The sequence below is a fragment of the Falco punctatus genome (genome assembly GCF_963210335.1).
Source record: "Falco punctatus genome assembly, chromosome: 5".
NCBI lineage: Eukaryota > Metazoa > Chordata > Aves > Falconiformes > Falconidae > Falco > Falco punctatus.
The window spans coordinates 44,439,400-44,463,328 of NC_137584.1; the positions used below are offsets into that span (position 1 = coordinate 44,439,400).

The 23,929-nt window shown below is 35.6% G+C and overlaps 1 protein-coding gene across 11 annotated transcripts in view; it reads left to right on the forward strand.

Annotated features, from left to right (window-relative positions):
• The window catches only part of STXBP5 (syntaxin binding protein 5), a 112,473-nt gene that overhangs the window by 55,371 nt on the left and 33,173 nt on the right, over window positions 1-23,929 (forward strand). For all 11 annotated transcript variants that reach the window (XM_080388244.1, XM_080388241.1, XM_080388247.1 and 8 more), the window contains 10 exons: window positions 8,786-8,909; window positions 10,412-10,490; window positions 13,682-13,836; window positions 14,883-14,955; window positions 17,125-17,272; window positions 17,683-17,750; window positions 18,817-18,857; window positions 20,941-21,161; window positions 21,974-22,152; window positions 23,769-23,894. In XM_080388244.1, the coding sequence (XP_080244370.1) occupies window positions 8,786-8,909; window positions 10,412-10,490; window positions 13,682-13,836; window positions 14,883-14,955; window positions 17,125-17,272; window positions 17,683-17,750; window positions 18,817-18,857; window positions 20,941-21,161; window positions 21,974-22,152; window positions 23,769-23,894 (1,214 nt within the window). The remainder of the gene's footprint in view (window positions 1-8,785; window positions 8,910-10,411; window positions 10,491-13,681; window positions 13,837-14,882; window positions 14,956-17,124; window positions 17,273-17,682; window positions 17,751-18,816; window positions 18,858-20,940; window positions 21,162-21,973; window positions 22,153-23,768; window positions 23,895-23,929) is intronic.

Consider the following 23,929-nt stretch of genomic DNA (forward strand, 5'->3'; position numbering starts at 1 on the left):
TGGGTTTAGTTTCCTTTGAGAGGTATTGTTGAAAGATTTTGAAAGTTATGCAGACAACTTAATTGGTGTTTCCATTGGCTGCATTGCTTGTTAACACTTGACGACGCTTGTGGAGGTTTGTTGGATATGATTTCCTTTTACAAAATGCATGTTGACTTCTCTTACCTGATATATTATGTTCATCTATATGTCTGTTAACTCTGTTCTTTATTTAAGTTTTGCTGGTTTCTCAAAACTTACCCAGGGTAGACATGCTGCTTATCCTGTTTTCCTTTGGGTTTTGTGTAAAAATTGATGCCATACTTGTCATCTTCCTGAACCAACCCTGACTTGAGAGGTTGCAAACAGCAGCGAGTAGTTCAGCTGTTTCATCTTTGATTTACTTTAGGATTTGTAAGTGAATGCATCTAATTGTTCAATTTGGGTTTAGGTTGTAGAAGAGGTAATGAAATACCTCAGGTCAGATACTTTGATAAAGAAATGTGCATTATCATAAGTTGGGAACAGATAGGAAGGGAAGAGTTAAAAAAATAAGATCTATAGAGTGAATTTGATGAGTTTTACTTTCTCATTATTGTGAATCAACATACATAAAGTTACTTAAAAATACTGGCCATTCAAGTCCTCAAGTATGCTTTTTCTGCGAGTTCAGATTGGCCTTTAAGAAAAATACCTTTCTGGAAAGGAAAAAGAATTACTGTATGCAGTAATAATTTCTTGGTTCTCATCCATTTAACAATGTATGACAAGGAATTTCTTCTTCAATGGGCAAGTTATTTATATCTAATATTCTAAGAGGGAAGGCAGAATAGAATAATCTCCCTTTTTTGAATTTGGATTTGATATAGTTAGGCAGTTTCAAGTTCTTTTGGATTCTGGACTGAATGGCATAGAAATAAAATGATTTATTTTGTGTAACAGAATTGAAAAATGTGTGTTTGTTGAAAGATGCCATTGCAGAGCGTGCTGTAATTGTTTCTGGACCAATGGCCTTGAGAGAAGATCCTATTGGGTACAGAAAAGATAATGAATAGAAAACTGCAGAAAGTGGGTGATTATATGTATGCTATATATAGAAGATATCTGTCCTTCTTGTGTGTGTGTGCGAGTGAGGTGGGGCTTCTCCTGTATCGTTATTTCATTTTATTCTCCAGTGCCCCTTCATTTTCTATTTAGCTGCAAAAATGGAGAATCTCCCTCAGTTTGTCAGTGAAACAATTATTCAGCTCCATAATGTTGTCTTTCTAATCATATTATGATCAGTGCTGACTAGTGGCCTATATAAATATACTGTTCTTGTTGTTTTTCAGCTAGCACAGTTTCGAGTAAGTGAATGTAAATGTTAAATGCAGAAGAAACAGGGGGTTTTATTGCATTTTGAAAGAATAAAATGATGTTGCCAAATAAGAAAAAACCTGCTAGTTTTTTATGAGCAGCTTCCTTAACAGAAAAGAGAAAAGCATTCTCACTTGCTTAAAGCGGAAAGAGGTTACTGTGTAAAGGTGGGTAACCTTTTTGAGTCTTAAACAAGTAATACTGTAATTGATACCGTGAAAAATCCTGATCGACATTATTGGAATCCTGTTAATAGGGTAACCTGTTCATTCTAGTTGAATAACTTAGCAATTCAAATACTTAGCCAAAAATGAAATACATATATATATATATAGTAGGCAAATAATTCTTTTCAGTGACAGGCTAGTACAGTTTTGTAGATATTAAAGTAAAATAGAAAATCAGAAACCAGGGGTACTGACTGAATTGAGCAGGACACAGGGAAGGTAGAGCTAATTGAGGCTGTGAGTAAGAGAGTAACTAGTAGACAGTTCTAGGGAGAAGTGATTTCATGTGTGTCCATTCTAAATTTAACTGCACCTTGGTTTTTTTTTTCTTCCATATTTGAGGCTGATGTTCAGAGAAAAAACCTAACATGTAATATTGATTTCAGATTTGAAAAACTTTGGTTAAGAAAGATGTGACACAATCTGATTTTTAAGATATGAAATAGAAGTAACCAAAGTATTTTTACAAAGATGTAGCCAGGATGTAACACAATTCATAACTTTTAGAGTTAAGCTTGATCTTGAATGATTTTCTGCAATATCTTTTCTTGTTGATTGGAGCAGCAAGACATGTGCTCCCTGTATAATGAAGGAGCCTAAAAAGTTGGTGGCCATATTAATTTCTGTAGTTCCTTCTCCCTTCTGTCCCCAACTACAAATAATTAGGTAGCGTACCATAATTCAAGTATTGTATTGCCTTTCCAAGAACTTTATTGATTTAGCTTAGTCTAATCTAAGATTGTTGTGCTGCCCCAAAAGGCAGTCTTACCCTGAGCACCTCAGCAATACCTTTCCATAATCAATTGTGGCTGCACAGGATCAATACTGTGACTATACAGGAAGTCACAGTATAATTGTCCCCTGTTTCCGTTCACCCAAGAAAATTGTCATTTGGAAAGACCCATTGCATGTGAAAACTGAAAGGTTGAGGAAAATCTTCAGACTTTCTGGCAACATAGTGGTTTCGTTGCTCAAGAGAGTGCATACACAGCGTCCAGCAGGAGTGGGATAATGCCTTATCTCATGAGATCTCCTCTGCTTCTGGAATGTGTGGCACAGAGCAGAAAAAGCTCTCTGCTGCTTTGTTACCTGCTAGCAAACTTAGTAAACTTTATTTTCTATGCACAGAGTCTTCCTAGCTTTTGTTTCTTGTTAATTTCCTGGTTTGGTGGCTTTACCACAGGTGGCTTTTGTATGTTGACTGTAAGGGCTGTCTTCCATCCATGGAGGCATTTCACCCCTTCTCTCACAGAGGGCAACACTTGTGACATCCTGCCCTGTAGCAGAAGCAGGATTTTAAACCTTGGGGCTTATGTCCTTGGTTCTCCACTTCTTGATGAGAGCTCTTCTAAGCATGGAGTTCACAACCAGTAAGAAGAAAGCAACATAGTCCAGTCTTGTCACATTTGAGATCTGGTGCAGAGCTGCTCATCAGACACAGGAGATGCCATCTGGTCTGCCTTCTTCCCCCCTGACTGTACCATCTCAGACCGCTGAAGTTGGGTGGGGGGGGGGGGGAGGCAGGGAGGAGTTGCAGAAGGATCTTGTTTGGTGAATCAGGCCTGCTTATTCTGGGGGAATAATAAACCAGGGAAACATTCTATGGCTCTAACCCTACTGAAAACAAGTAATTCTTCTGGTACTGGTTAAATGTGTAGTCCCATCAGTTTCATAAAATCCATCACTACTGAGTTGCGAAGGTGATGACTGATTCTGTGCCTAGTAGAAATAACAGTGCTCTACCTGGGGCGTGAGCTTTGTTGCTGCTGGGAGTTGCAGGACTGACATCAGCAGAGCCTGGCACTACAGTACAGCTGCAGTTCTGTATGACATCGAGACACAAGATAGAGCTGTCAGGACCCTGGACCTGGATCCTCCCCACCTGTGCAGTCATAGTCTCATAGCAGTACTGTGAAATACACTTCTCTGTTTTGAGTGATGGCGGTTGTTCATGGGTGACTAGGCTTCATCAGGTATCATGAACAGGATGGCCAGGCACACTGATACCATAAAGACTGTTTTCTAGTAACTTTGCCATTAGATTAGTCTCCCCTGTCGTTGCTTAGTGGTTGATGTTGGTCTTAAAACATGTAACTTGAGGGACTGTGCAGTCTACCACCATCAATTGATGCAACTACTTTTGAATCAAACCTTAGATGTGTGAAGGGATCCAAATGGCATCCTTTATGATCTTCCTCAGCTGAGGAACAATGAAGGTCAAGCTTCCTGCATGATTAGAGGTTTACGGAAAGACATCTGTGCAACTTTCTCAGGGAAGAAGCTGAATCCTATTATGTTTTTTTGTAGCTTCCTGCTTGGTTTCATTCCAAATTACCTGACCTTTAGGAGGCTTTCTTGAAGCAAATTCCCATGATGTAGTGGGGCGGTCTCATTTGTTTTCTGAAAGCTAGGTTAGTGGAACACAGTCCACTCTTTCTTCCTATCTGAACATGTGTGCTTGTCCAGCACCCTGCTCTGGCAGTTGCAGCACAAGAACACTAGGAGCACTCACCCCAAGGACAGGCATGCTCATAGGGTGGTTTAACACCACCACCCCTAAAACCCTTGTAATCGTATTTCTGCTTAACCATGGCTGGAGGATGCAGCTCTAGGTTGTGATTAGTATTAGTTCTGATTATGGAGTATTCTTTCTTCCACAGCATTCTAGTTTGTAACAGGAAACTTACTTAGGCTTTATTCTTCATTTTCCCGTGTTACAAATGAGAGGTCCTGAAATGCCAGTACTGTACACTTTTTATAACAAAAGTAATATGTTGTGTGTTTAGAATTAGTTAGAAGCATGCACAAACGTAACATTCTTTTTCAGAGAATTTGGAAGGAAATTACCTGTGACAATGGAACTGTAGTGAATGAACTTTTCTTTAGAAAGCTGCTTGGAAACCCTTTCTTTATAAAACATCCTTTTTGTCTTGGGCAAGTTCAGTGGAAAAATAAGATTATCAATTCTTTTTGTGTCATTCTTTTATGTTCAAACACTGGGAATTTAAAAAGAAATTACACGTTTATGTAGAATACAGCTTATAGTGGGAACATTTCCCGTACTGTATTTTCAGTCATTAAAGAAATAAATTTCTTTCCTATTAACTTGTTTCTAAAATACTTGAAGTGCAACTTCTGAAAATTAAAACTAGTTTTTCAATAAAGTACATCCTTCAAATAGCATTTTTTTGTTCTCATTTAAAGTAAGCTTTGATAGCATTAACTCAGCAAATGTATTATAGATTACTATTTTTAGACTCAATGTTCTTGTACATGACTGAGTGTAAGATTATTTTACAGCATTAAAAGCATGTCAAAGTAGCCTGTGGGATTAAGAGGAGTGGGGAAAAAAGCAACCCTGATATGTGACTTGCCAGAAACCAAAGCATGTCAGTGCAGTCATTAGGCACTTGCACATTTCATTGCATGAAAGCAATCTTTATGACATATTGCCATTTAAGCCTCAGTAGCTACATTCTTTTTTTTTCTTTTGGAGCATTTTTTTCCCACTTTCTTTTTTAGGCTGTTGACAGAAGAGTTAGCATAGGTACTCCCGAGTTAGTATGTTTGCTTTGAATATTTTGGTAAACTTGCAGAAAAGCAGTATGTGTCATCATCTGTTCAAATTTACCAGAAAATACTGTCCCTGTCAATGGAAATAAGACAGTGAAGTCAGAATAGGCTACAGTGAACAGTCTGGTTTGCAGAGTAACTAATCTTGTATTAACTGTCATGCACAGTTTATTCCAAGCTCAGTTAACAGCATACAAGAGTAAGGGATCATGGTCAAATCCAAAGAGCAAAGAAGGGAATTCTCCATGCTTCTAGTGCATTCCTGTGGGAAAGTATGCAAAAACATTTTGCCAAAGATTGTGTTATACTTAAAGCAAGGAGGTGTATATTAGTTTATTTTTTAAAAAAGCCGGTTTACTTAGATATTTTTTTTTCTTTTGAGTTGTAGCAACTGTATTTGCAGCAGTCTAGACCTGATATTAGAAGAAAGGGGGTTAAAAAGTCTCTTAGAAACAGGGAAAACTGCTTAAATTATAGCTTTTGTATTCACATCAAAGTGTCAAAATTCTGCATGTATTTTGTCTTGCAGGAAGATAGGATATGAAGAATGGTCTCAAACTGTTCTGAATTAAAATAAGTCTGCAGGAATTGAAAAGAAAGGGATTTTTTTGTATATGTTTCATGAATTGAAACAGTTAAACCTCCTTGGTTGAATACTATGATCAAAAATCGGGTCTTTATTGATGAACTTATCTCTTGAATTGAAAGGTTGTATTTGTATTTAGAGTTAATATTTTTTGTACCTCTTTAAAGAACCAAGAAATAGTAGTGGTTTCTGGGGATACTGACAAGCTATTGCAGCAGCAAAACTGAATTTCATAAAATGTTGTTAAACCTGCATTAATCTCTTCAAACATGAGTGATCTACTTGGGATTTCTGTAGGAGACTTGCATATAAATGTTTTTAATTTTGTCCCTCGGACTTTTTCAGTTTCTTACTTGTGATTGTACTTCACAGTCCTACAGTCTTCCTCAGATAACTGTTGCAGGCACTGCAAGAACATTTCCTTTTAAAAATCAGGTATGGTCACTTTCTTTGCAGGCAGTATAGCAGTCACTTTTCTACATGGGATAATCCTTCTGGAACAGCCAGTGAAAGTGAGGCTTCCGTTCTGCACAGCCTGTCTCCACATAATATTCTAGGATGGTTAGTTTCTACATTTCTGGCTAAGTTTTGGCATATGTAGGACATCACAGTTAATTGTGCTGGGCTTGTTATTCAAAAAAGTAAGATTCAATTATGATTTATTTTTTTCCTAGAAAACGCATAACTATCTTCTGTGTAGTCCAGAACAGCTACTTCAACTTAGTGTCAAAGTGAAGGGGGTAACATGAATACTTTTAATGAGAAAACTTTAGTTATAATTAAGTAAATATAAATATTTATTTAATACAGTTTTTCTTACAGAGCATTCTCTATGTAAGTTCCTGTAAAGATTCCCTGTATTTGGTGCATGTTTGTAAATGGAAGTATTCAGAATATTAGTGGGGTCAGGATTTGGGTTACCAGTGCAGACACCTCCTCTTAAAGATACAAATGCCTAGTGCCTTAAATATAGCAACAGCCCTCTGTGGTACTAGTGCATGATCCTGTCATAAAGGGTTACTGTCTGTTTGGAATCCGTATGACCAGTGGTACTTCCCACAAAAAAGTTTGAGACTCAGCTGAATCAGCACCGGCTAATTTAAGCATGCTGCTGCATTACAGTACCAAAAGGGTACAAGGTGAAGTTTTTGCATCAAGATGAGAATTATGATGAGAACTTTTGGAGTTTTATTCTGAGTCAGCAAGTTTTGTGTAAAATACCTGGGGGGGGGGGGGGGGGAGATTTTGCTCCTAAGGGCTTTTTAGTGTTTAAGAAGCTACGTATAGATTTGCAGCCTCAGTGGATTCTGCCCAATTTTTCTGTCTTGGATGTTATGTTTTCCTTCACATTCTAGCACTAACATTAACCATGGAAAAGATGTCAGAACTTTTGCTCTTGAGTATTGGGATTGATTTTTCAGTTACAAGGGTTTTTTTGGTCGTTGAAGCTGTTGGTATCAACCAGCTAGTGCCATTTACCATATTCAGCCCACAGAATTGTTAGTTGGAGTATCTTGAAAATACATAAAACATGCTGCTTTTTTTTATGCTTTAAATATTTAGATGTATTGCTAAATGTAACCAGATACTCTATAAAACTAGACCATAAATAGCCTTAAAGCCAAAGGCTTCATTCTCTTTCAGTATTCTTTCCATCCCATCAGGTTCCTTGTAGAAATTAAGTGATAGCAGTAATCATTTTCCTTTGTGCTCAGTTTATCAGATCTTTTTATGTTCTTAAGAATTAATGCTGTTTGAACAGTAATGGGTTACTGAATTTCCTTCCTTTTGACCTTCTTTTCAGGATAAGGAAAAAGTGTTCATTTCTCTGATTTATTCTTCCTTTTATAAAGTTTACTTTCTTAGTGGTTATTAAGACCTATTTCTACATAAACGTGTATCAAAAACTGTTCCATTTACATTATGGGTTGCCAACTGTTGTCAACGTTAGACTCCACATGGGAGAGTATTTAAGACTTACTGTGTTGTATTGTTAACCATTGGATAGATGAATTCTTTTATTAGTGAAAACAGCATTTTGAAATGCAGCCTTTGCTTTACCAAATCTGCACTTTCAAACATGCTGATCCTTGTTGTTGGTGCTATGTTGGCAAATAAAAACATTTTTTAAATATTTGGTAATACGTCTTTCTATACCTTTTGGGTAGTAGATAAATACTTCGGGTTTTCATTGTTTATTGATATTTTCATGCTATAACTAAAATTCCCTTGAACATTGCTTAACAGTTTTGTGATGTCTACATGTACTAACAGAAATGGTACTAATCTTTTACTAGTTAACCTCTTTGCCTTATTTGTACTCTTTGCTTCATTTTTTTACTTTTCTCTCGCCTTAAGGCAGAAACTAGATGTCATTAAATCTGCTTTTTTCTGCAGTAAGATTTCATGTGGCATGGCTTTATCGTTCCATTTGTAATTTCATGATTATACAATATGTTTCTGTATTCATGGAAAGGTTTAGTAGTAGATTCCTACACTTTCCTGTACCTCAAAACTGCCATTGCAATGTTAGAATGCTATTCAAGCTAATATTTTATAATCTCCAAAAAATCTTACCATTGCTTCAGTTCTCATTTTGGTTATGTTCTCAGCCCATGCTTGCCTCTTGTGCATATCCACAGATACCCCAAAATGCCATTTAAAACTTTGACTTAATTTCATCAAGTAGAATTTTTTTGTAATGGCAGTGTATTTTTCCCAATAACAAAATGATTCTGGTTAGCAAAGCTCAATAAGTGCTTGCAGGTATTCTCTGCTTTATACTTTAATGCTACACTCTGAGGAGGATTTTATTTTTTTACCCTTAAGTGTACATTACACTACAATGAAGGCAGTATTTTTGGATAAAATATGTCTGAAAGAAGTACTTATGAATGGAAAACCTACCATGGATGAATTAGGACATACTAAGAGCAGCATGATGTAATTAGTACTTTCTTTAATTTCCTTTTGCTGTCTAATGTCATTGAGCAAGGAGTTAAGGATAAAATGATACTAAGCTACTCAACTTATGCTGTACTGGCTTTTCTCTTCTCTTGCATAGGCTATACACTCTGTGGCTTGGCATCATGAAGGAAAACAGTTTATTTGTAGTCACTCAGATGGTACTTTGACCATATGGAATGTAAAATCTCCTACCAAACCATTCCAGACAATCACTCCACATGGTAAGATGAAAATGGATACCTACTGTGTGTGACAGCTCTTAAAACACGGAGAACTTAAACATGGAGAACTTTTAACAGTAGTGCGTTTTGCAAAACGAAGTATTAAAAATGTACTTGCAGTGCAAGTAAAAAAAACTTTCTCTGTCAAATGAGATTCCAATAATTTCATTAAAAAGTCTTCATGAACTTAGAATCCAAATCAGTGCAGTTTTGTCTAAATCTCTGAACTTAAGCTTTCGTTTCACACAATGGCATTGATCTCAAAATTACCTAATGCATATTTTATAGGACTTACTTTTTGCTTGACATTACAATCCCATATGTTGTTTAAAATACATATAATCAAGCATCTGTTTCATGTATAAATGTGTATGTTACCATATAAATTCTTGGAAAGGTTTGTAACAGAGTAAGACTAGCATCTGTTAAGATGTTCCCACTTCAGAGAAGCCTACATTTATGTTAATCTAGGGAGTTAACATTACATGTTGTTCTGTGAAATATGCTGCTGCTCATATAAAAAAAGAAAAACTATACAAATGCCAGGTTTACGTGGTATGCATGTGTCTAAGTCATGTCTTACCTTATTTACCTCAGATTCTGAAGTGTGAATCTAACAGCTCAATCTGTGAGGTTACAGTTGTAGTACAAGATGCTATAGTTAAGCATCCTGATTTACCTATCTGAGCCTCCAGCAAGTTCATGTTTACTGTGCTGGCTGTGGGCTCAAGTGCAAAAAGGAAGCTGTGGATTTCTATATGATCCTGTAGTGGTCAAAAAATAAAAAATGACTGCTACTGTAGTAGCAAAACTAGTTAGAGAAGGCTATCTTTATTTTCATATGCTCTGGCCTCTTTTAATAAACGTTTTTGTTTTTATCTTGGGCTGCAATTTTCTGCAACGCTTTATAGCTGTATTAGATTTTATCAATGCTCAGGTAGAAAAAATGCATATTTACACCATACTCTTAATTTCTACTGACTCCATGGGAAATGGTATCTGTAGAAGCTTTAGTTGCTAATAGTGCCCAGTAGAGGCAGAGTAGGCGTCCATGTTCAAATTCAAGTCTTAGCCCTTAAGGATAACACTTAGAGTAAACCTCACTTCACTTGTAAGCTGGCCAATTCTAATTGCAGAATGGTAGACATGAGAAATTTTAAATATCCCAGATTTAAACCAACTGGTTTAGGAGAGTATTATATTTTTGAAAACAAATACTTTACAACAATTTAAAAAACGACAACAACAAAACAAAAAAAAATACCACCCCACCCAACAACCAAAAAAAACCCCAAACACCCTGCACCTAAATATTCTAGGTTGGTATATTCGGGTTTTTAAGAGGTCTTTAATGATATTATTCCAAGGTATACTCTGTAACTATCAGATGCTGAATATAGGTTTACATGAATGTGCTATATTGCAAGTTGCATAGTGAATGTCGTCATTTTTCATCATGTTGTGGAACTGTAAGATTAATATAAGAAAATAATTCACTGTAGGAAAGCAGCTGAAGGATGGAAAGAAGCCAGAACCCTGCAAACCTATCCTTAAGGTGGAATATAAAACAACTAGAGCTGGGTAAGACTTGTTTTGTATGCAAAATTAGCTTATTAAAATAAACGCAGCTCTCTAGAAATGTACTTTGTTTCCCAGTTGTTGGGATACACATCCTGATGGCACTGAGCTATGGTAACAACTGGAGTAGTTTTAGTAAATCTGGTATTGCTGAATAAACTACAGAAATGTATGTGAACAATTATACACAAACCTTAACTTAGATAGAGATAATGCTAATGCATTATCTGCGTGCTTTTTGCATGCTGCTAATCTTCACTCAATCTTTTGAGAATATTAAAGAAACTAAGCTGATAAAGCATAGAGGACACCAGAGCACAGACCTGAAGAACTGAACTTTGAGAAACAGTACCCTGATGTGATTATTCTGAACTCTGAATACATGTTTTGCCCCCCAAAATGTTACTAACAGAAGCTTTTCTGGTAGAGTGCAGTAACTTAGCATCAAATTATGCCTAATTATGCACATTGAGAATGTAAGAAACCAATAATTGTAACAAGAGGCTCAGATGGAATTAGTTTCTTGAGTAGCATGTTTTATTACCAAGACTGCAATTGCAATTGAAGGATTTCATGAACTGTGTGGAATTTATTTTATTTGTGGTTCTAAAGTGCTTTAAAGTGTTTGAGTAAAAAGTGCAATATAAAGATGAAATATTCATGGGAACCTGTTCAGCTATTTGGGAATGTTGATTTTTTTTTTTTATATATATCTATATCTTTTCTTCTTCTGTCTTTGGGGACATTATGTAGTTTTCACTTGCTTCCTAGGCATTCAAATCTATAGAAGATTGTTACTTAATTGATATAGTAGAGTTTTCCACTATGTATTGGTGTACCCATACATATAACATCGGTGGCTTTGTGCATTTTTCTTTGCTGAAAGTGAGGTAAACAGAAATTTAAGACTGTGGCTAATTCCCAGACGTATGAATATCTATGACCAGTTGGAAAGCTGTATTTTACTTGCAGCAGTCCACATATGTTCCTTTCTCAATTTCATGAAAATATGAAAAGTTCATACACAAACCTGGATTAATCTTTCTGGCAGACTAAAGTAAACTGTCAATATTCATTTCATCTGTGAAAAATCCATGTGACAGATCCATGTAACCTATTCTTTGCTTTGTAAGGATATAGACGCTGGCAAACCTGCCCGAAACAATCTGATTACCTTGAGAAATAAAACCAAAAGAAACCAAAATGCAGTTTTCACTGGCGTATGAAACTTAAAAACTGAAATTTATCCCTTTGTTATTATCAGTTGACCTTGATGAACCTGCAAGTCTGATAATTACTGCAAATTGTCCTGGCAGCATTATCATTTTTAAAAAATAACTTTTTAAAAATATTTATTTAAATAAAATAACATTTTAAAAAATATTTTTAAAAATAGACAAAAAATTAGGTACTGCAAGTACATCACACCAGTATTTTTCTTTTCATTGACATCCTGAAAAATATCAGGTTAAATTAAAGTTTGTCCTTTTGAAATTACTTCATGGACCTGACAATAAAAGATTGTGTGACAGTCCAATATAAAGAATTGAGATTAAATGAAAACTTGGAGAAAACATTCCTTCGCTAGAAATACACTTTTGGCTACTGTTGGAGGTGGGATATTGAACTCAGTGGACCCGTGGCCTAATTTATGGCCATTCCTTTGAGATCACTTCCTCACTTCCAGTTCCAGCAGAACTCTGATCCTATCAAATCTTCAGTCACAGGGTTTTCTGAAGCATCAAGCAGATTGTGAAATAATTGCAAAAACCGAAAGCTTATCTCAGCCTGCTTTGCCTTCGATGCTACAACCACGAAGCATGGTTCAGCCAAGCCTTAAACTTATGAATGGTAGCATGTGCATAAGCTACATCCTTCATGCATTGTTTTCAAGAAGATTTATCTAGTCTGTCACGTTTTTGTTTCAAATGCAAACTAGTGAAAACCATTTAGATGGCATGGGAAAGATGGTATTGTAAGAAAAGACAAAAAATAAAAGATCTCTTCAGCTCTTTCACAGCATGTCAGGATGGTGCTTTTCCCCTGCAAATTTTCTCCAGATACTGACATACTAGCAGCTTCCACAGTAAACACAAAGGGATAGGATTCCTGCCTAAAGTAAGCATAAAAGTAGATCAGAGGAATTTTGCACCAAGTGTCTGTTTTTCCTCCAGAAGTATAACCTGGAATTTGAGGCAATAGTAATGTGTAGATTTTCTTGAGCTGTATACTTACAAACATTCAGTCTGCTCTTTAAGAGGTGTTATGCCTTATTTTAAACATGAACAGTATTAAAATAAGTGGTAGCTTTTGATAATCAGGAAAGAAGAAAATACCTATTAAAACAAACTTAACTTCATCTTGGTTTTCAGTAAATGAAATACTAAACTGTATACTATGTGCATAGTGTTGGGAAATGTGTTTCAATAAAGACTTATTTTTTTTGTAGGGAAGCTTCTGATCTTTCTCAAGAGTAGAAGAAACATTTTTGCTTTGCTGTACTCAGCCATTTAATTATGCAGTAGGAGGAGCCCTATGACATAGTAGTTCCTTCCTACCACAATGCACAGAATTCAAGGGAAATGGATAAAATGTCTAGAGTAAATGTGTGATGAGGGAACCATGGGCATGTACTTATATCCTTGCTTCTTAAAAGATGTTAGGTCTTCGCTTATCAAGCAACTGGTTGCTTCTCGATAAGTCGTATTACTGTGACTGCAAAATTACTTTTTCACTGTTTGAAAAACTGTTCATCCTTCAAAATTTAAGATAATTCTGTACAGGAAGTAAAAGAGACTATTTTTTCTTGATCCTGCTGGAATATTGTGTATTACAGATAAGTGGGGCTGTTGGCAAATCTGAATCTGCAGTTCAGTAAGAAGGAAACAATTCTAAAGTTTAACAATTAAAAAAAATCTCATCTCTTCGAACAGTTACAAAGATTGGTTAAATAAACAAAATAGAACAAAAAGTTTGGAAGAGATGCCTGACTTAAGTTAGTCTTTGGACTCTTCGTTTTTAAATTTTGAAATGCATAGCCAAGCTACAGCTTGCTTGGAAAGCTAGTTTGCATTATTCTTAACATATCTCTGCATAATGATATCTTATTGAACTTTATTACAAGGTTACAAAACTGCCAATCTCTTTTAACATATTATCTTGGCTTGATCCGAAATGCCTCTGCTTTATTCCAGGGAGCCTTTCATCATTCTCTCAGGAGGCTTGTCATATGACACTGTAGGAAGACGACCCTGTTTAACAGTTATGCATGGGAAAAGTACTGCTGTGCTAGAAATGGATTATTCTATTGTTGATTTTCTAACCCTCTGTGAAACACCATATCCTAATGGTAGGTTCTGTAAGGATTTTTCGCAGTACTTTGACCTCTTCTCTCTGGAGTTCTATCCCATCAGAATATTCTTCACTATTGCCTTTCTGGTTTACCTCTAGGGATCAGACTGCAGCAGCAACATCTGTTATCCCTATTGTCTGAGCATCCAAAGCATCATGGTAGAATAGTTTAATATAAAACCTATTTTTCTTCTAGAAAAATGCCAATTACTGGTTGCATGGTTTTTGCTTTTTTAATCCCAAAAGCATGTGCAGACAAAAAGTAGCATTAAAATTTTAAGCTGTAGTTACTGCACCAGATGTGTTCATAAATATTTATTTGAGCACATAAGACTTTTTCACTCCATGCTAAATCTTGATTAGCATTTGTGTAATACTCCTCACTACTAGTGATTTTATTCTATCCAATACTCATGTGAAGTTCACCACTAACCTGTAATCTAACTTCTGCAGAAGGGTATTTTTTTAATCATAGTTTATGTGGTTGTCCCAAATTAATAAAATCGTATTGTCAATGACTCCAGTGTTTTTAGTTGTCAACTTCCATCAGAGTACATAAAACTGCTTAGCTCAGAATTTGAGGTCTGCCTGAAAGAGGGCAAGGTAAACTTTGGAAATGCTTCCCATTTTCTTGTTTCAGTGTAAAGTTGGCTGTCTTTCAATCTATTTTGTAAGCAATTAAAATTTAAACCCCTTTGAATACAAGGAAAAGCAGTTTGGGGGTAGGAAGATGATTGTTCAGTAATTGGCTCGTTCTCAAAAATACTGCTTACGCAAGTTCCTCTGCATGTTCCTTTTCCTGTTATTTGAGCTTTTCAAACGGTTCTAGCAAATTGGAAGAGAGCTGAGAACGTAGAATTAAAGGGCAAGCATGGCTTTTCCAAACTTGGAGTATTCAGGGTGGTGAGTGTATAAAATACCTTCAGAAACTATAATCAAAGTGGTTTTTCTAGTCTTGACTGATAAAGTGCAAGGACTGATCACATTCTTGAGACTGTGTGTGCAAGAACTATGTTTACCCATAAGAAATTTTCTTCTTCTCAGACTTTCAGGAACCATATGCTGTAGTTGTTCTCCTAGAAAAGGACTTAGTACTGATTGACCTTGCACAAAATGGGTAAGAATCTTGTGTAGTCTTTTTTTCATGGTTGGCTGCAGTGATCAGCCTGTGGTTCTGCTCTAGTTTTTAAATCTACTGTAATACCTCCCTGTCTAGAAAATAACATTCTGAATATTAAATATAAGGTTTATTCAGCGGAACTTGGAATCATTACCAATCAGACTTTCTCTAGTTAATATGCAGTAGGTGAGTAGAATATTATGCAACTTTTTCCAGATTTGATTGACAGAAATTACTCATTCAAACAATTTTCTTGGTTTTACAATTAAACATTCAAACATAGGTCACCACTGCTTTTTAATTATCACAATTTATCTTGAAGTTGATTCCTTAGTCCTATGAGGGGAAGTCAGAATTTGCAGAAAGGGAGCAGGGGAAACAACTGTTCAGATAAGGCAGGTAATTTTGGCTGACACTGAGTGTTGTCATCACATAAGTATTTTCTGATTTTATTGCCAAATGAATTGCTATCTGTATTGCTCAAAGTAACTCAAGTGATGCAATAAATATCATGTATATCAAATTAGAAAGGTAACATTTACTCATTGGTTTACTACTGTGCTACAAGGTTGTTTTAAAAGTAGTATCCTATTGGGTTTATAACTAATACTTGCCTAATGTGTTTTGACTCTTGTTACTTTGTCTGTGGAACAGTCTGTATATTCCGTTAGGTGGTGGCTAAAAATTCTGGATCCTACAATTTTTTTAATCAAGGATTTTGATATTAGTATAGGCAGTAACAACTAACTATTAAGGAATTAGTACAGAGCAACCAGATGGCTACGATCTTTGTAGTATTCCTGGTTAAAAGTCACCAATGGTAAATGAAGAAAAAAAAATCCTTGTGAAGAATGTCATTCTAGAGCAAAACAAAAACCTGTAAATATGTATCTTCCAAGTCGGTGGTGATACCTTAGTGAAAACTATCAAATTTAGAAGAAGATAAAGTTTAGTCCTAATACCTCTGCAGCTAATGAGCAATTTCATTTAGATTTTCCCAATGTTACATGTCCACATGCTGAATCTGAAACTTGTTTCTGATGTATCAATGGCATTAAGCTTCCAACACTCATATGTTGAAAGATGGTATAACAAGTTTTAATGAGCTTCAAATAAAAAGGTTTGTACAAGGCTTTTTAAAGTGAAATAGTTTGCAGTGCCTGAAATTTGAAGTTAAGTCTTGTTCCATTTCACGTTAAAAAAATCTTCAGCATTTCTGTTTTTAGAAGACTTAGAATGGTCCTTGTTACAATTTACTTGCAAAGTATTAATTATTTCACACCTGAAAAAAGTAACAAAATATTAGATTGTTTTGCTACAGGAGGTTTCCTTTTGCCCTGTGTTGTCATATAGATTTGTCATATATTGTTAAAATTATGCCTCTTCCTTCAATTTTTACAAGATTGTTTTGGCTTTTAAGATAGCTCTGTCTAAAGTTATTGGTATGCAGAACATTTTCGTCTGTTGTTACTAAGGTTTCCTTTTAGATGGGTTGAGAAGCTGTGTCCCTTTTCACCTCAAAAAAAATCAAAACGGGGGAGGAGTGTATGCATTTCTCTGGAAATAATGTTCTTTGCACACAGATATATTTACCTCTATTATTATTATTGGCATTTTTTCCTCTTTAAGTCTCTGTCACTTTTCTAATGGAGGTGGTAGTGGGGAGTATGTGTGTGTTGGCTTCTAATTGGTAATTGAGTGTTGCTATCTATCAGAAAATTATCTTGGAGTTGCAAGTAGGTTATGAAAAGTGCTGAACAACTTTCTCTTTACATTATTATCTGTATTATAACAATATAGAGTGTGAAGTGGAATCTTTCTGTCTTTCTCCCTGGAACAACAGACTGAAGACTTAGAAATAAATTCATAGTGCCACATTACTACAATTAGGACTTGGTAACTTCAGTTTTTTCACAGGCCATTAAAATAGAAAGCTTTTAAAAATATACAACTGCTGGGTGAGTGTACTGGATGAGCAGTATATATATTATATAGTATATATACTATATATAGTATATTTGTTCATAATCTAATTCGATATGCATTTATTTTCCTCTATACGAAAAGAATGTAAATTTAGTCTTCAGTGTTTTACTTGTGTTCTGCATTTAAAAAAATATGTATGTTTTTCCTAGATTAATGGTCCTCCCCTTTCATCCATTAAAGGTACCCTATATTTGAGAATCCCTATCCTCTGACAATACATGAATCTCCAGTTACCTGTTGTGAATATTTTGCCGATTGTCCTGTGGACCTCATACCTGCACTCTATTCGGTGGGCGCTCGACAGAAACGTCAAGGTTACAGTAAGAAGGTACATCTAGTATTTACACTTGCATTTGAAAGTACTGAAAACCAGCAGCTCTGAACAATGTAAGAGTGGCCGTACTAAGACCAAATCTCCATCTGATTCATTTTTCTGTCTTTGATAGTGGCTAATAGCAGATGTGTAGGGAGGATATAACATACGTCAAGCCTATAGTCATGCTTTCTTCATGTGCTTCCATTGATTGCTGTATCACTGGAAGTTAAGGAACTTCCTGGAGCAGGGGTGGTGTTTATAGACCTTGTTAATCTTTTTTTTTTTTTTTTCTTCCCCCTGTGATGGGTATGTCTAATTACTTTTTGAAGCCATGTGAAATACGGGAATCTGCAGTAATTTCAGTGGCTTAACTTTGTACTGTATGATACTTCCTTCCTCAATGTTATTTGTTGGTCTTCTAGGAATGGCCTATCAGTGGAGGCAACTGGGGTTTGATCACTCAGAGCTATCCAGAGATAATTATTACAGGGTAAGTGACACCACAGTGTAGTAGTAACTCTCTTAGCTGATTAAGTGGAAGTGAGAATATTTTGTTCCTCTAAAAAAACCCACAAACCACGAATGTTCTAATAGTGGTTTGAATGGTTTAAGAAATCATGTTCATCAGAGAAGTCGTTTGTATATTCTTGAGGTGCTAACAAGAAAGTAAAGCAAAACATGGAAGAGAAGGTAGGAACAAAATAATAGCAGGTGATTTACAGGGATTATTATTATGACATGGGATTGTGATTATGTCTGCTTGCTATCAATATATTCTGGGTGAAACTTACCTTTTACTCTTTAACTTTAGGAAAGTAGTCAAGTTGTGTTTTGAAACATAGGAAGTCCATTAAATAACTGAGTTCAGTTCTTTGAAGTGCAGGTTTTTATTTCGAACGGGACAACCAAATACTTAAGTGTGTTCATTTTGATCTCTTTTGAGACTGATCCTTCTAATACTACTCTAAGGAGCATAAATAAAATTTGATTTATAACCGTGCAGTGCATCACTGAAAGTGAGAACATTGCTGAAGTTTTTTTAGAACAGCCCATTAACCCTGGTGAGGATTACTGTAACTTTATGCTACACACTGCAGAGACTTTGAGAGACAGTCCTGAAAATATCCAGTTATGTGATTCTCAGTTTCAAAGATAAACAAATTAACTCATTTACACTGAAATACAGTATATTTAGGCATGTCCTTTGCAAGTGTTACTCTGAATAAAGGGCATCTTTTAAGAAACACTGCACGGTAAGGTATACCAAATGGGAAATGCAGGTAACTGAAATAAATACTTAAAATGGTAAATTAGTATTAGTACAGTGGAATTTCAGGGAGACAGCCTCCAAACATTTTTTTAATCCCTTCTGTACAAAGTAATTGAGGCACATGTTTGTAAAATATTGGGTTTTCAATAAATTGTGAAAATCAAGAATCATTAAGAATACTAATAAAAATAGAATGTTAATCATATATTTTTCTAATCAGTAGCAAAGAGGTCTAACGCTCCAACTAACCGTTTTACCAACTTATTAATTTTTTAATATTTCATAGGCATGCTGATGGGTCAATCAAGTTTTGGGATGCCTCAGCAAGTAAGTGTTCTTTCCTGTGCAGTAGGAGTCTTCTAAATTTACTGATTTTTTTCTAATGGAATGTAATTGCAGACTAGTCATTCTCATTATTTCCTGCCTCATGTAGAGTCAGTAACTCCAGAGGAAACTTTGAATTACTATTAAACAAAATTAACATTATTTCTTAGTTAGATGTTTCATGATTTTACCACCTCAGTGAAAATGCACTGGTATTTCAAGGGCCAGCTAAAACGGAAGAGTACTAAAATTTCTCCTTCTAAAGCACATTGAGTATAGAGATGCATGACAGGCAAATGCAATTCCTTTTTAGTAAACTTGAATTTCAGTAAGCTATTTCTGTCCTTTTAGACAGAGGCACATGTTTATAAGACATCAGCTCGCCGTAAATTACAGTATCTAAACATGAAAATTGGAACCAGTAATAGCTTCTGCTAATGAAATGATCTAGGCATTTATGAAGAAAGGCAAGAGAACAGTAAAATAAAGACTTTTTTCCTTTGGCAGAACACTGAACAGGCCTGAAGAGTCTGAAATAACTTTACATTTCTCTTCAGTTAAAGGGTCAATTGCATCTGGTGTTCTACACAGTGAGAAATGCAGTAAGAATTCAAATTAGAATGCACTACACAGTTAGATGTTTTAATTAATCTAGTTCTGACTAATGTTAGTCTTGGTGCTTAAAAGCTGTCTGAAACAATCTTGGAATCGTTGCCAGTTGTCTTTCAAAACTAGTGGAAGGCTGGTGAGATTCCAAAATGCAAGGGCGTGTGTGGGTGTGGGAGGGAACAGATGTAATATATATGTTTAAAACCTGGGAGGAGGATTATTTGGAGTGTGTTAGATCTTTAATTTCAGTTTTGGGTGGGGGTGGAAGCTGGGGTGGGGGGAACAAACCCGATTGATTCTGTGTACTTAAAAATTCTATTCAGCGTAGATCTGTCAAAAGGAGATCCTGTTAAAGACATTTAGTTTTTCTAAAACAGATAAACCAACCTGTTAAGGGAGAAACTGCAAGTACCTGTATCTTGATTTTAAAACTTTTAAAATGTCTCTAATAGCATAGTCTTACAGATGAACTAGGAAAGTGTGATTCAGGTAAACCCACTGAAATATGGAAGAGGAGATAGGATGCTCTAAATGAAATTTTCCTGATGATACAATTAGTATTTGCAGCAGTGCTTTGGGTCACTGAATGTGACTGTGAGAATGTGCTCGTGGAGTTTGAAAGCAACAAGAAGACAATTGAAAGAAAACGTAAGAAAGAATCAGAGTTACAATTGAGAATGATATTGCTAATTCTTGACTAGCATCCAAGATGCTTTGTTTGAATGTAGGATCAATGATTTACGCTCAAACTTGTCTTCGGGGGGGGGGGGGGGGGGGGGAAGGGACGTCTAAAGGATTGCAGTGTCAGTGCTGCACAAAAATCCCCAAATCAATGGGATAAATAAGTGGGATTATCCATAAAACCAACGTGGAGTGATTCTTTCATAATTTTAAACTGTGGCAAGGCCTTACGAGAACAGTTCTAGGAAAGACACTATCAAGAAAAATGTGGACTGATCAGAGGGCAGTGCTTTTGAAAGATCAGACAGGACAAAATAAAAACTGGAGGAACTGGGGCTGTTAAGTCTGACAACACAGGTGAGAGGCCATGGATTTGAAATAATGTAAGAAGAAAAGAAAGGAGCTTCACTTTCTCAGCAATAGACAGACTTAAGTTTTGGGTATGGCATATGTAACTAGATGTTATTGTTCTAAAGAGATCCCAAAGTATAGTTAAGCCTTGGAGCTGTGGGGGTTTAGTTTGTAACCAAAGCTTAATATAGATCTCTCAGGAAAAGTGTTGTTTAGTTGGTTGGGTTTTTATACTAACCAATCCTGCATTGGGCAAGTGGTGCACTGCACAGGCAGAGTCCGCACAGATACTCAGTTCTTCTACTCTGCCCTTTTTTGTTGAATATTGTGGCTTTATCTATGAAGAGAAGTTTCGAAATACAAAAAAAAAAAAAAAAAAAACAACAAAAGGAAAAATATCTGTTTAGATCAAAACTAATTTTTATATCTCTTGGTTTGTTCCTAGTAACACTGCAAGTACTCTATAAGCTAAAAACAGCCAAAGTATTTGAAAAATCACGGAATAAAGATGACAAGCAAAACACAGATATAGTAGATGAAGATCCATACGCTATTCAGATCATCTCATGGTGTCCAGAAAGTAGAATGCTGTGCATAGCTGGAGTTTCTGCACATGTCATTATTTACAGGTTCAGCAAGCAGGAGGTGACAACAGAAGTTATTCCGGTAATTAGTATAACAGTTTTTACCTTTGTAGGATTTAGCTATAATAAGACTGTTGATGATTGATTGTTGAATGTTGTAAAAAAAAATCTAAATCATTTTTACAAATCAGCCCCTAGTAAATTATTCTTCAGTACTAGGAATGCTTTAAAAAAAAGTACCGTATAGTCCTTTGTTTCAGTCCAGGAGTTAAGCTCTATGTAATATGAGAATAAAACAGTGGGAAACTTTCTTTACACTGTGCTACCATTAATACTAATATTGTTATAGATCAGCAGAAGGAAATCTGAAGTCATGATGAACTTGGTTCTTTAAAATGTATGGTCTAGTTCAGTGCAACATCAAACATATGAACTAAGTCCTGTATGTACAGAGCTACAACAGTATAAAGTGTAGCTGTTTATATGACTTCGACTCTTCTTAGTTTCAGCATTCCTGAACTACATAAAACAAGTAGTCTTCATAACTGAGAATTTATTATATGCACAGAATAATTAAATGGGTCTTGTATCTAGTATTTTAATTTCTTGACAACATTAAGTGGCAAGCTTTTAAATATTGGAAATGGGCTAGATTTTTGAGTTTTAGCAATCTTCAGATACTCAGTCTGTATTAGTTAACATGGCTTTGTGTTTCTGAAGGCTACATATGTGTATTTAGGTTGCACTTTTTGTTAAACTACTGTTCTCTTTCAAAAGATGTAAAAGTCCTCGATGTCACTTTTATCACTGGTATCTTCAGCTGACTTCATTTATTTCATATCTAGTTTTTTCAAAGGCAGAGTTTACTGATAATTTTTTTACTTTAATTTACAGATGTTGGAAGTGCGCCTGCTATATGAAATAAATGATGTTGAATCTCCAGATGGTGAGCAGGTGCCACCTTTACCAACTCCAGGCACAGGTTCCAATCCTCAATCTATTGTTCCCCAGTCTCATCCATCTACTAGTAGCAGTTCATCTGATGGACTTCGTGATAATGTCCCGTGTTTAAAGTAAGTATTTTCTGTTATAATTCTGTTGAATGTGAAACTTTACAAGAATATGTAATGAGAATATATGTACTTTAATATCATTACAGAGATGTCATTGTTGGTGAAATTTTTTTATTCCTTAGAGCAACATTTTCCAAATACCTGAAAGTTGAGTTCTGCTTTAAGAAATTAATATTGCAAACTCAGTCATAAGCTAATTTTTTAAAAAAAACCAGAAAATTCTTGCCTTATGATTGCTGTCTGCTTTAGGAAACTTTGGCATAGATGTTAGTGTAGTTACAGATGCTCATGCTATAGAGGGAACACTACATAGCAGCAATATATTGAGCACATATGTGCTTTGAAATCTTATTGTCCATTGATGTGAACAGGCAACATAATGTTTTGTGGCTCTCCTTAACTTTAGGCCAAGGATGTCTGAACAGTTTTTACCTGTTAGTTTTCCAGAGCTTTAGTGTGTGTAGTGTAGGTCTTCGACCAGTGTTCAGGTTTTTTAAATTGGGAGATTTTTCCTTAAGGTTCTTTGTGTGTGAACTTTTACTCATTTGAGAAATCAAAGTTAAAAGATGACATTTGTTTTCGCTCTTCTACAACAGCACATTGAGGCTTCTGGACCAACTCCTTTTCCTTGAAGAATGTACACGGAACTTCATTTTCAAATGCAAAATTGAGATGTACTTCTTGTTTTCTGAAGTTTTAAGGTCCCAACTTGTACCTTAATTCTTTGAGTGCACCCATCCAGAAAATAACAAATTCTGATGGTTTTTTTTTTCTCAGGGTGGGAGTTTTAGTATTTTATTGGTTGTACAGAGTTGTAGAAGTGTCTTATTAAAGAAAACTGGAAGGAGTGGAAAAATTGGAAATTTATGAATTGTTGTTAAATACCAGTAAACGAAAATATGCATTAATGAGAATGAATGGATAAAATAAGCTCCTTCGGTTCCTGAATTCTTCTTATGTTCTATGTAATTTTTTTTCACCTTAAAAGAGGAGAAAGACCTAATTCTTTCTGCAGCATGTTAGTTTGTTCATCAGCACACAGACAAATTCTTTGAAGGAGATTCCACTCCCCCATTCCCAGGTTCATTCCCTACAATTGGTCTACAATTATTATAATTTACCTTGCTTTTCTTCCCCTCACCTCCCCCCCCAGTATTATCAGCCTTTTGTTTGTATTTGTTTTAATATATTGTGCTTCCATTTCCCTCTTCCAGTATACTTCTTCCATGTACACCTCTCACCCCCTTCCATTCTCTAAATCAGAGTTCTTTTAGGAACTCTGAAAAGAATGGGTAACACCTTTCTTGTAGACACTGAACACCTTTATTCAAGTCAATACAGCATGCTAATGCTATTATGCCTAGCTCTGAAGAGGGGAGAAATGAAGTATTGGTGGTGATTATTAATTTTCAATTAAGTAATGAATCAGAAGGGCCCTTAAAGAAATGAATGACCAGTTTCAATGTGTGTTTTTTGCAGTTGCTTCTATGTTTGTGTTGATTTTTTTGCAGCTTTCCAATTTTGTAAAGTCCAGTGTGATGTAGTATTCAGTGAATTATAAGCCCATAAGGAAAAAAAATGGATGGCTCTGGAGGGTTGCTTTGTTTGTTTTACAGAGTTAAAAATTCTCCTCTCAAGCAATCTCCAGGCTACCAAATTGAGCTAGTTATCCAGCTAGTGTGGGTGAGTGGAGAACCTCCTCAACAGATAACCAGCTTAGCAGTCAACTCAGCATATGGCCTGTAAGTATATTCTATACAGTTCATTATTCTGTTAA